Source organism: Zalophus californianus, chromosome 6 (genome assembly GCF_009762305.2).
Source record: "Zalophus californianus isolate mZalCal1 chromosome 6, mZalCal1.pri.v2, whole genome shotgun sequence".
Classification (NCBI taxonomy): domain Eukaryota; kingdom Metazoa; phylum Chordata; class Mammalia; order Carnivora; family Otariidae; genus Zalophus; species Zalophus californianus.
The window spans coordinates 92,462,629-92,476,360 of NC_045600.1; the positions used below are offsets into that span (position 1 = coordinate 92,462,629).

The 13,732-nt window shown below is 45.4% G+C and overlaps 1 protein-coding gene across 2 annotated transcripts in view; it reads left to right on the forward strand.

Moving 5' to 3' along the window:
* GLDN (gliomedin) overlaps window positions 1–13,732 on the forward strand; it is a 66,213-nt gene that overhangs the window by 30,185 nt on the left and 22,296 nt on the right. For both annotated transcript variants that reach the window (XM_027571223.2, XM_027571224.2), the window contains exon 2: window positions 6,846–6,897. In XM_027571223.2, the coding sequence (XP_027427024.1) occupies window positions 6,846–6,897 (52 nt within the window). The remainder of the gene's footprint in view (window positions 1–6,845; window positions 6,898–13,732) is intronic.

Consider the following 13,732-nt stretch of genomic DNA (forward strand, 5'->3'; position numbering starts at 1 on the left):
TGTTACAACCCAGGCTTAGGGAACAAAACCTTTAAAATACAAACAATTAAAAGGACTCTTGTGCCCAAACTCTAGCACAACCTCTTTAATTCCAGGGACAAACATGAGTCTTAAAAATCTTCTCCACAAATAGTAAGACTTTTGCCATCCTGATGTCCTTGTAACAGGGCAACAATCTGCTCCTAAATCAGCGAAATTAAGGTGCGTAAGCAATAATGGCTATAAATGAAGTGAATAGTCGGGGCTATGGGAAACTCTAGATCCCTTGGTGCTTCTCAGCTCCCTGAAAAACCCCATGTTTTTGTTTTTTGTTTTTGCATTCCTTCACCCACCACAGTGCATTTAAGATGACTCAAATTATGAATAGACATTGGTAAGGAGACTTCTATAAAATTGCAAAAACAGTCTACCAGCTACGTCTGACTTGTCAGGTCTATAATCCTGAAAAAAATCTGTTTTTATTCCCAGAGACCTCAGACCTCCCTCTGGACCCTTTCAACACCTTCAGTTGGACTGCATTCAACTGCCATTTCATATGGGTTATCCATATGTTCTTATTACTATATGTGTGTTTTCCAGAAGAGCTAAAGCTTCCCCCTGCTACAAGGCAGATGCCCTCACACTAGCAAAGAAACTGTTAAAAAAGTACATTTCCCACTTGGGATATACCTTTCACGATCTCTGGTGATTGAGGCACCCACTTCACAGGACATATCATATGCCTTAAGAAGGGTATATGATATATCCTGAACAGCCTTAACAAAAACCTTACAAACTTCTTAAAATTTGATCAGTATACAACCTTCTGCTTATCCCTTGTCATCTCATGCTAGTATGACCAGCTACTATAGGTCTCTAATGTCTTTACTCAAGCCCATCAGCAGTAGGTTAAAGAAGCCTTCCCAGGTCCCAGTTCAGAGAATCTAACTCGCTCACAAGTGAGAGCCTGGTGATTGGGTGTTCTGAAAAAGACGGCTCTCAAGCCCCATTGGAAAGGTGATCTTCCCAGTGCTCCTGTCCACTGACACTGTTGCAAAACTAGAAGGTATTGAGCCTTGGGTACACATCACACAGCTAAAGAAGGTTCCACCTGTACAGAATCTGGAGACCTCTAAGTCAGATTGACAAGGAAGAAAAGCAGCTGAAATCAAGATGGACTGCCTCCACCCAAGAGGACAGATTGAGACTTCAAACGTTAATTAAGCATGAACCCCTTTCTCCTTATTTTCCTGCCCTTTACCCTCGCATTGGCCTAGAAAGATAATGCCCCCATCTTTATCTCCCAGGCTATTGTTAAGGCAGGTAACCTGTGGAATTTAGAGCAGCCTTTTATTTCAGGCTAGGAGATTTTCTAACTGCCCTACTTCCCTGGTTAGAGATAAATGTAGAGGCTAACTTCTTAATTCTTGAAATTATTGCAGAATCTGGTGCTAAGATCTTTGGGATTCTTAGATTCTCTGGGCAGCAAAGAACCTTAGATTCTCTGGCCAAAGTTGTTCTTGATAATGGGACAACCCTTGACCCCCTTTTAGTGGAGCAGGGAGGTGTCTGTGTTATGGCCAACAGCACCTGCTGTACCCGGATTAACACTTCTGGAAAAGTTGAAACTCAGTTATGTAAGATCCCTGAGCAAGCCACTTTGAGGCAGGAGGGAAGGGAGATGCAGGAGATAAGTTAACCAAAGTAAAGCCATTTTGGTTTTAGGCTGACCCTTCAATTAAAAACCAGCAAGTCATTAAAAAAAAAGTCAGAAGATCTGACTCATGGAAGACCACCAGACGATAAAAGCCACAAAAGCTTGACATTTTAAAAATTGTTCCCTGTAGGTAATTTCACAACCCTAGGACAATGGAAAAACTAAGTGCCCAATGTAAATGATAAATCCAAAGTTAAAGAGTAAGCCCCTCCCTTAACTAATTTTAAAAACATATAAAGCTTTTGGTTACAGGCAAAGGGGGATCCTCCTAAGAGAGGCTGCTACTTTGTCTATGAAGTAGCTCCTTTCTCACTTCTATACTTGATAAATCTTTGGCCCTCCTTCTAAACGACTTGCTCTTGAATTCTTTCTCAAGCAAAGCCAAGAACCATCATGGGGAGGAACCCGAGGCCCTCCCTCCCATTTTTGGCTATTTTTTCTCCCATCACCCACATGTTGTCACTGCTAAGAACAAGTCCCCATACAGCATGTCCCTGTCCATTACTGTATTGATCTTCCTACTGGGGAGAGACGACCCCGACAGGCCATGGTGTTTCTCCTGGGGAGATGATTCTGCCTCAGTGACCAAGGGTGCACTAAGCCTGAGGGCTCAGAGGTACCATTCTTTATATTACACTGAGGGTGACAGCCATTGGTTCCCCTAAAATGTCCCCTCCAAATAGTGTCTGTGGGTTGGGAGGGCCTTCCCACTGCTGCTATGGAGCTTTTTCTGCATCTCACCCACCCTCTTCCCAACACCAACCGATTCTCACGTCATAAACCCAGGTTAACAATTTATTGTCACCTTCTGTCAAGGTAGGCTCTCCCTTAGAGACCACTGACGTACTGTCTTCCTTGAACTGTATCTCCGCAGTGGAGAAGTTCTGGGTCTGGAAGCAGGCACTATTTAATACACAGAGGATAGAGACAAAACAAAGCGCAAATTCTCTCAAAATGCTTCCATTCTTTGCAAGGCAGGGGCAGATAATAAATAAATGAAGACATAAGTCAGATAATATTGGATAATGATGAGCGTTACAGAGACAAAAAGCCAGGTGAGGTGATGGAGAGTGGCCCCTAGGGCTATTTTCAGTTGGGGAGTCAGGGAAAGTGTTCCTGATGAGGTGACATTTGGGCTGATGTCTCAGCAAAGATGTGAGCACTGCCTCCAGGCACAGGAAAGACAGAGAGGACAGTCAGTGTGACTGAAGCAGAGTGACAGGGGAAAGTGGTGGGAGCTGGACTCTGGGAGGGGACAGGGCCGCATCCTGGACGGATCGGGCCTGACACCCCCAGGACAATGAGCTAGAAGGCCTCTTCCAGCTTCACCATTCTCAAGTCCTAAATTAAGATTTAGAAAGCTCTCTACGCCAAATGTGATTCTGTAATTTGGCAACCTAGGTTGTGTGACAACCAATTTTGAATTCTCTTATTCTGATCCAAGTTTTTAATCACTATCAGAAAAGACAGTTTCTGACTTTCTTATGGCTGCAACTTTTCATACCCTATTTTTCCCCCTGGTACAACCTTATATAGCCCAAGTCTGTTAGAGGAATATTTCTGCATCAAGATTAACACAATTTACTGGTACATATCTGAATGGATATTTAGCATCTAAGTGGAGCCCAAAGGTCAGGAAATGAAGATTCTTTCTTTGTCATCTTTTATAGACACTGTGCCTACTCCAGACCGGTGATGGGGAGGAAAGAGAAAGGCTAATTTTCCCTATTGATGCTTCTGTTGTTTCAAACTACTCCCTCTGCTGCAATCCCCCAGGCAACAAATGAAGCATTGTGAAGTCTTTAATGGTTCTCTCAATGGGCAATTATACATTTTTTAAGATAATAAATCTTGTCCATAGTGCAGCTGATTACATTCATTTATGAAAATGACTAAAAATAACGAGTTGAAATTTCTTCTGTCTGGTTGTGTTGAGCGGATCATCAGAGCCATAATCGAAAGCACAGCAGACCTGGCATCAGGAGAGCTAGAGTTGAGTCCAGCTCTGCTCCGAGCAACTGATGTGACCTTGAGTAAATGATGTCACCTCTCTAAGCTCTGCGTTCTGACTTGTATGAAAGGGAGAGGAACACTGCACAGTATAGTTTGTCTCAGAGTTGATGGGGCTGGTGTGTTACAGGAAGAAGCCCCTCCAGCTTTTTACCCCGGGAGGGGCGGAATATACATGTTTGCTTTATGACTCATCTTTAAATTGTGCACATTTGCTATATTTGTGAGATGTATGTTTCACAGTAAATTTCAAAAGCTATCAATAAATACCTGTTGATATACTTGACAAAGTAGACGCAGTATGAGTTTTCCTCTGGATCCCTTAGCAAACAGACGAAGCCTAGGTAGAAGACAAAACAATCTTTCCCCTCAAATCAAAACATGTTCTTTTAAAAAAGAGTTTAATTGAAAGAGTAATCAGTGAAAATTTCCAATGAAACAAAAGGCAGCGTATCATGTTTAGTACAGCCTCCTCCCACCCTGCTCCTCCATTCCCCCCTCACTGGAGGCTTTTTAGGTTTCTTTCCATACATATTCTGGAAAGCAAAAAGCAAAGAATCCTAAAAGCAGCAAGAGAGAAGCATATAGAAACATTTATGTGCACACCACTTTTCTTACATAAATGAGAGGACATTATACATGCTGCTCGGAACTTTGCATTTTTTTCATTTATCTTGGGGATATTTTAATGTCATTCTTACAGATTTAAATGCATTCTTTTTCACTGTATTTCATTCTATGGGTGTGCTACACTACATTTCACAAGACCCTCTGATAAATATTGAGGTGGTTTTTGCTCTTGCCCACATTTCTGCAATGACCATCTTTGTACTTCTATCTCCTCATGCATATATGAATATATCTGAAGAATAAATCCCAAAGTGCAATAGATGGATCAGATGGTAGACCCACTTAAATTTTAGTAGTTAATTGCCAAAATGCCCTCCAAAGGGATAGTATGCCTTCATACTTGATCAACAGGTCGAGAGAGTGCAGCCCTTCTGGCCAATCCCATGAGAAGTGCTCTGTTAGTCTTTTTATTAACAAATCTAAGAGGTGGGAAATAGCATTTCATCATTTGAATGTATTTCTTTAACTATAAGTGAAAATGAGGCACTCTTTTTTTTTTTCTCTGAACTTCCTATTTGGGCCCACTGTCCATTTTTCTTTTGGTTTCTTATTCCTTATTGCTTTGTAACAGCTCTTTATATACTAGCCCTTTGCAATTGTTTTCCAAGGTCTATGGTTCTCATTTGTTATTGGCTTATAGTATTTCACCTCTTGCCGAAATTTAAAGTTATTAGACAGTCGAATTTATACATTCTTCCTATATAGTATGGGGGTTGTTTCTTCCATGGAAAATTCTTTCCTACTCTAATGCCATTATAAATTTTTCCCCAGGTTAGTAAGTCGGAGGGGGAGACGAACCATGAGAGACGATGGACTCTGAAAAACAAACTGAGGTTTCTAGAGGGTAGGGGGTTGGGGGGATGGGTTAGCCTGGTGATGGGTATTAAAGAGGGCACGTTCTGCGTGGAGCACTGGGTGTTATGCACAAACAATGAATCATGGAACACTACATCAAAAACTAATGATGTATGGTGATTAACATAACAATAAAAAATTAAAAAAAATTTTTCCCCAGGTTTTCTTCCAGTGCTTTTCTAAGTTTGTTTTTCACTTTTAGCTGTTTTATCAATATTGCTTAATGGACTTATTTAGTGTAAGGAGTGAAGGAAGGATTCAACTTTTTGCTTTTCCCTCAGATGTCTATCCAGCTGTCTCAAATCCGTTTCTTAATAAGTTCTCTCCAAAATTTTGAAGTGTCACATTATTGGGGTCTAAAAATTACTGAATCTATAAGTTGAAAACAATTGGATGGTAAATTGATAAATTAACTAAGTCATTCTTGGCATGTTTAAGGAACTATCTAACACAATAGCATAAATAGCATGTGCTTACTATGTGCCGGGTCCTGCTCTGAGTGTGTTACATGTATTCACTCATTTAATCCACATAACCATGGTATAAGGTCGGTGCTATTAGCTCCATTTACAGATAAGAACACAGAAGCACAGAGAGGTTAAGTAAGTGCCCTCCGATCACACTGCTTGTGACTGGCAAAGCCATGATTTGAACATAGGCAGGCTGACTTCAGAATCCCTGCTTCTGTCTACACTCTCTTTTGCCTCCATGAAATGGAAGATACTTTTGTGGGTGCTTCCGAGATTGTTCTAAGAACTTCACATAAAATGATTTCACTTACTCTTCACAACAATCCTAAGAAGTAAGCACTGTTCCTATCTCCATTTTGTGGGTGAGCAAACTGAGGCAAAGTGTAGCTGGAAGACAGAAAGGGAAAAGAGAGTGGTGTGAGAAGAGTCCAGAGATGGAGGATTTTCATTCTATCTTTAGGGCAGCAAGGAATCACAAGAGTATCTGAATCAGGGCTGACCCACTCAGATTTGGTCTTTGTGATGTTCTCTGGGAGCAGCATAGAGAGTGGATGGGGGAAAGGGGCTGCAAAATGGGTGCGGGGAAACCAGATACCGGGCTCATACCATGCTGCAGTGATCGCCTACCACAGGCAGCCATCCAGTGATGAGTAGGTAGTATCCACAAGGCATGAGAATGACTCCCATCTGGGGCAGCATCCATGTGCCAGGGACAGAACTCAAGACAGGTGCTTATAGTGTTTACACTTTTCAGAGGAAACCAAAGTGTCCAGAGGTTGAGTACCTTGCCTGTGCTTGCCCACCTAGTAGGTGCTTACTCCCAGCCACCAAGCCTACCCTCTTTATTCAACCCCCATGCAGATTGAGCCCTTCAGATGCTGGAGGGCTGGCTCATGACAGCCTCGAAAACTGGATTTAGCAATTCCTTCGCCATCCTCTGTCTTCTCAGTTGGATAGAAATCAAGGATATTTGGTTGACAATATTGATAGATGAACTTCTGTTATCATGTATCTTTAGGTCTTTTAAGAGGTTCTCTTTCAGCTGAGGTTAACTTTTCCTCAGACTTTTGCATGTTCTTCTGAGATTACTTTGTGAATCTTTATAACTGCTCTTGTCTGGATAAAGGTCAAGTTCAGGGCCCACTGTCTTCTGTGCTGCTATTAACCGCCCTCTCTCCCTGCAGATCCGGGTGATGGTGGACCTCTGCAACAGCACCAAGGGCATCTGCCTGACAGGTAGGCTGGCCTGGCACTGAGGTGCTCACACTGCACACATGTGTGCTTGCCAAAGGGCCAGGGCAGAATGAACACCTAAGAACACTGTGGGTTATAAAAACACATATTGGTTTACTTTTACCAGATGTTTTTAATGAGCTGAAAATCAATTGTAATATAATTATGAAAAATAATATTTTTGGTATTGCCATAGAAATATAGCCCTGGAAAATAACTAGGTCTTGGATAATTAGAAACTTGTGGTACCTTGAACGGGGGCCATAGATGTTTTCCTTACTCACATTAATTTTTAAAAGAGAAAAGAAAGAAAGGGGTATTCTCTTACCAGAAGTAATTATTTCCTTATACATATGACATGAACAGAAAGTTCTAGAAGCAAACTGCTAATTAGTCAGGAAAACACTCTCTGTGAAGAGTGTTCTGTGTGTGGTGTCTACCATGTGCTAGGCGGCTCCCCTCCACTAAGGAAATCAAGGACAAATAGACCAGAGAGAATCAAAAAGGAGGCACATCAAGCCAAGGGACAAAGAATGGCTTATGGGTTGGACAGGGGAAGAGGAGAGCGCTGTTGATAGACCCATGTGCACCTGAACCTAAAGTGTCCTGCCTCTTGCCTGAGGGAGTGTGCCTGCCTCCTGTCTGAAGAGGGGTGCCCGAGTCCTGCCTGAGGGAAGGGTGCCTGATTCCTGTCTGGGGTGGGGGAGTGCCTGATTCCTGCCTGAGGGGGGAGTGTCTGCCTCCTGCCTGGGAGTGGGTGCCTGCCTCCTGCCTGGGGGTGGGTGTCTGCCTCCTGCCTGGGAAGGGGGGTGCCTGATTCCTGCCTGGGGGTGGTGGTGCCTGATTCCTGCCTGAGAAGGGGCTGCCTGATTCCTGCCTGAGGTAGGGGGTGCCTTCTTCCTTCCTGAGGTGGGGAGGTGCTTGCCTCCTGCCTTCAGAAGCTTTGGGCAAGGAAGAACACAGACCCCAGAATGGTCACCCAATTTGTTTTACCCCAGACCGAGGAAGGCTCTGGCCAGGCCCAAGGATGGGCCTACGGAGCCTGATTTCAGACACAGCTATTTCCTGCCTCTCTCCCATTCTGAGGAAATGGGGAAATGATTTTGCATTAAAAGTCTAATATGGAGTAAATGCACAGCTCTCATGAACTTTAAAACATAACCACAAGATTTTTTTTTTTTACTAGTGGTATTTTTTATTGACATTCTAAACCCACACAAACATTAGTAATCTAGATAACTAGATTAGTAAAATTACATAATCTAGAATCAATGAACTAGAATGAAGAAACTCGATAAAATCAAACCTTGAGGTACATATTTTTCTATAGAATTTAAGTACTTCACAGTGGCTGATTTATGAGCAATTGTAGAAATTTTGTGTTTTGAATGTTGTTTTGAGATTAAAAAAAAAAACAAAACACGCTGATGCTGCATAACCACAAGATTTTGAAGCCAGATGAATCTTCTGTTGAACCTTCTTGGTGTCTGGCCTCAGGCCCTGGGGAGGTCCCGTTGACAGGGCGCCACTGGCGGAGGTTAAGAAACCCTGCAGTGTGCATCCAGCCCTGAGAACCCTCATCCTGTGTGTCAGCATTCTCCCCACCACCACTCATTACCTGCCCTGCACTAGGAACTCAGTGGCAGTTTGCTGAACGACTAGACCTGTGGTTTATGGAAGTGATTAAATCGGGGCGGTGGGCTGGTAAGAAAGATCCTTCCCTGAGGAACCCCGAGTCCACAGTCTGCCTCTTGTTTGCTTAGTTTAGTTTTAGAGAGAAATGCTGTAATCCTGTGGCTTCTTGGGAAATGCTAATTGAATTACTCAAGTCACATTTCGGTCCTCACAGAAAATTAAGTGTCTTTGGAACAGCTTGGTCCTTCATTCTGAAACTCTTGTGTCTGAAGCACCTTTCTTCCATCTTTGGAAGTCCTTTTCAGAGTTCCCCTGTGTGATAGTAATGAGCGCTAGAGAAATGCTCAGATGGATGGAATTACAGGCACAAAAGCCCCGTTGAGAGGCACAGGAAAAGCCTCTTCCTTTTTGATATTTATTATAGAAGTGATAGAAGGAGAGCCAGGCTGTTCAGTGAATGCAGATGGAGCTGTCAAGACCACTTAGGGAAGATTGGGGGGTGGGGGGTGGGAATCGCATCTGTGCTGGAAATGAGTTGAGGAGGTTATTCTTTGGCACCTCGAAATCTTTTCAAAAGCCAGCACCTTCTCCTTTCATGCCAGCTTGAAACTGGGCCCCCTTTTAACACAGCAAGCTCTTCAATTAAAACTTAGGTGTGAAAAGTACACATTGCCTAGTGAGGTTGTACCTTGGGATAGACCATGCTGTCTGGACAGGGGGCAGGAAGGGGACAGGACCCAGGACTGAATTGGCAACTGCAGGGGGGAAGGGCAGAGAGCCTCGGTCCAGAGCCCCGAGAAGAGGCTGCCAGAGCAGACCCTGGGCTTAGGGCCCGAGGCCTGAGCACAAGATCTAGCTTTACACTGGACTCATCTTTGAAAAAGCAGGCACTGTGACTTGAGGCTGATCTAGCTGTGACCACGAAACCCCATCCCTGTTCCTTTTTCCTGGAGGCAGCTGTCGTTGCTATGGGGACAAGGACAGAGGTGTGCAGCCTGTAACCTCTCCAGCAAATAGTGAGGGCAATTCAGAGCTAGAGTACTTAAGAGTTTTTGCTAGTGCACAGTTTGTGCTTTTGAGCACACACAGCATGCTTTTCTGGATGCATCCTATCCCCAAGCCCAGATTTCCTTGGGACCCCAGGAACATATCTTCTGGAAAAGCAGGGGTCTTGAAGAAGGCAGGTTCTTGGGTAACTCTTCACTTCCAGTGGCCTCTGCATGTGGGCCTTTTCGGAAAATCTCTAAACTATCACATTACTGAACTGCTTATCAGAGCTGAGGTGCTTCAAAGCCACAGTGCCTGTTCTCCTTCTGGCCAAGGGACTCCAACCCCGTGATGGTACTAGTTACTGCTCCCTGTCCTGTACCCAGGCGGACGCTGAGAATGGACCAGAGCCACCACGGAGCATGCCCTCATGTCATTCTTTTCCAGCGTTCCAGAAAGCTGTGCTAACGGAGGAGAACTGGAACTTGAAAGAAAACCTATTTGCCATCCCTACTCTAATTCTTTAAGGTTGTCATGCCCTAGTCCAAAGCAGAAAGGCACCAAATAAATGGGATTGGACCAAAGCTGCCACTTAGTGGGGACAGGTGAGGAAAGATGCCTTTCCAAGTTAGGTGCCCTGGGACTGCAGCCACAGAGGGGGGGTCCCGAGGCCACCGAGCTGTGGCCAGGGCAACACGTAAACTGACAGGCTGTTCTCAGAAACAGCCACTGTAGCTGCTCACGCTCTCACTCAACTGGCCTCCCTGTTGTTTTAGAGTTGGTGGACTCCAGCTCCACGTGTGAGAGCTAGGGCCCTCTCAGGCCCTCCTTAAGGACAGCCAAGTATTCCCGACTCCCAAGGGAAAGGGGAGCCACACTCCCTTTGGCTAGAGCTCCCGTCTGGCCCCAAAGCTGTGGCTGGCGTGAGTCCCAAGCCCTGGGGAGTCCCTGCTGGGAACAGGAGAGGAAGAGAGTCAGGACTTTCGACCTCACAGGCGCCAGGTCTGGCCTTATCCGGCTTAGGAAGCTGCGGTCTTTTACTAGCTCTTTCTAAAGCAGCAGAACCAGACGTCCCTTTCTGACATGTTTCGATTTGGATTTTTTTTATTTGGGGGCTTCTTTGGGTTCCTCTATCAGTGAGACTTCGGGAAATGTGTAGCCACGTCCCCTGTGGTCATTGCTTTGCTAAGCAGGTGCCTTGGGTCTGGCGACAGCCGTTGTCACACCATCCCAGGGTGAAACGGGAGACTAGTGAAATCCTCCCCTGTGATTTGGAGTGGCCATGTTGAGAGGAGCCAGGTGGGCGTGCTCTTGGGAGCCCTCAGCGGGGCCAGTGCCCCCACTCAAAGACGGGAAGTGAGCGTTACACTTCTGGATTATTCCTTCCTCATAACTGGTGTGCCTGTGTTTCCTGTCTACATTGAAATTCTTCTCTTCGCTAGTAGCAGAGATACGCTAGAGCTTATTTGAGGGGAAAAAAAGGTCAAGAGGTCACCAGTTATTGTAAGGATAGAGGGATGTGTTTGTCAAGGTAGGTTATGCTCTGGTAATAATTAAACCATAAAATCCCAGTGGCATAACACAGCAAAGGCTTTTTTTCCCCATAAAGTCCACACTCCGAGTTGGTTCTGGGGACTCCGGGATCCCAGTGCTGCCATCTTGTGGTTCTGTCGTGTCAACACCAGTCACCACCTCTCCTCTCCTCTCTGCTCTCTCCCTGCAGACGGGCATTGTTTTACCTTGCATGGCCATCCACAGACCTCCAATTTACATAACTAGGGGCACTGTGGGTCAGTCTTAGATTTCAAGGAGAAAAAAACTCTAAGCGACTCAGCTCCTATAGCACCCACCCACTTCTAACCGATTCTGGTTAGGAATGTGGGTTGGGGCAGTCAGCTGGGGCATTTGCAGGGCCCCTTGCAAAATGAAAATGCAGGATCCCTTGTTCAAAACGCAGGAAAAGGGCTTTCTTCTTTCTTTAATGGTTTTACTCTCCACCTGCTGTGGTGGGGTTTTTTATTTACTATTTTGTGTCATACTCCTCAAGTCGTGGGATGCTCGCAGAACAAGTACAGGCCCTCACAAGCACAGGAGACCCCACTCTGTGATGAAGGCATGCAGGGCACATGTCCAACCCAGGCTGCCACTGGTGTGGAAGGTGGCAGCAGTCGCTGATTGGGCGGGGACTGGAGCAGACGCATCAGAAACCCGGGAGGCAGCAGAAAACTTGTCCTGGAGAGGCCAGGAGGCAGTGGGAAACAAGGAGGCAAGTGGGAGGCAGGACCATATATGAACCAAGGCTTCAAGTCCCCACTACATGCTCCATTATCCCATCGGGCCAGCCCCACATATGGTGCTAACATGAACTTGGCTGTCCACATGTATCCCCAGGGGTTCTGTTAGTCAAGAAGAGAAGAGTCAAGAGCTGAGAAAACATCCTGAAAAACAGTTTTCTCAAGGCCCAGTTGGCACATATTATCTGACATTTGACATTAGTATAATGACACATATTTAGGGCTTTTTCCAGGTGTAGGGGGCCCTTGGGCAGCTCTGTAGGCATCCCGAGTGGGCGTCGGGATACAGGCTCACCGTCGCTATAGCACTCTGCTTCTGAGCTCTTTGGAAGCGTTTGTCTTCTTTCTCTTTTGAAATTCTCTTCTCCATTAGTTTCAGGGCTCAGGACCTCCTGAATTCCCTCCTGTACCTTCAGTTCACTCTCTCTTTCCTGGTGCCTCTTCTATCATCCGCCTCCCTCCAGATGTGGTGTGTGTCCCCCTCTCTCTCCATCCCACAATTTGGCTCAACATTTTACTCTTGCCTCCAGACAAATAGCCTTTCTAGGGTCAGGGACCGCTTTAGGACTCTGTTGACAGTGACCGATTCTTTTTCCAGAAAAGTTTCACATCTGGCCGGGGGTACCCAGGACTATCCACTCCCCAGTCACCTGTGATGCTTGGTGAAAATGCATGTTCCTGGGCCTCACTCAAAATACAAACTGCATTAGAATCTCCAGCTGGGGTCTGGGTATCTGCATTTTAACAAGCGTTCTAGGTGATTCTATGGACTCAAATGACTAAGAGCTGTAGCCACGGGTGTCAGTGAACCTCAGGTCAATGTCAGGAAACCCTAATCTAAACATTTCACCGTAGTGACGCTCTTGGCCATGACCAAAGTGTCCTAAGTATATAGCTCTAGCCAGGACCTCTCTCCAATACTCCTGCATAGAAATGGTTATTGGACTGTCCTGAGAACTCTTGAGACCTATATAGACAGCCGATTCCTGCTTGGTGACCTTTTTTCTACCAATCTGCACCTCTGAATTTGGTTCCATCTGTAGTCTGGAATGATTGATGGATTTCTTCTGACCTCCTTATGTGTGTACGGACACACGCCATCTGGTGGTAAAGTCATGTCACCACAGGCTACACTTTTCAGCAAATCATTTTTGCCCAAGTGGGACTGCATGGATGGAAAGTATATATTCAAACACTTCTTCTTCCAAGACTCGTCACATCTCCTTCCATCCGTATCCTCAGTTCCCTGTCATCTGAGTGTCCCCTACCCAATCAGACATGGAGCCCATTCTTCTGCCAAAATACCTCTTGAATTCCTAGCTTTCTCCACAACTCTACAGTTATCAACTGATTTGTCCACATCCTTTCCCCTCATTTTAACTACAAAGATTCTCTGGGTGTTTTCTCCCCACCCCACCTCTCTTTTCTCTCTCATCTTGTTCCCTAGTTGTATTCAACTTCCATCTACAGAGAGGATCTCAAAAACACACTGATTTCACAGTGTCATCCCCCATTAGAGACCTCCTGTAGCTCCCCACTGCCTTGCAGACACCACCTACACCTCTCCTCTTGGTGTTCAAATGCTGCCGCCCCACACCCACCCCTCCAAGTACTGACTCAGCCTCATCTCTACACACGCCAGGTTGGCCAATCTTCCCCCTTTCTTTCACCCTGAATCATGCAAGTTCCCTCCCCTGTGCCTTTGCTCCTGGCTGGTCCCTGACCTGAGCTGTCCAGCCGTCATGCCTGTGGCAATGTCAAGCCCATTGTTTCTTCAGTGCCACAGCTCAAGCCTCACCTTCTCTGGAAGCCTTCTCAGACTGCCATGTTGCCAGTACCCCTTGGAGGGGCTGCTTCTCTGTAACTCCCTCCCTTGTTTCATTGTGGTTTCAGAGTGTCTACCTTTTCCAGCTAGATTATAA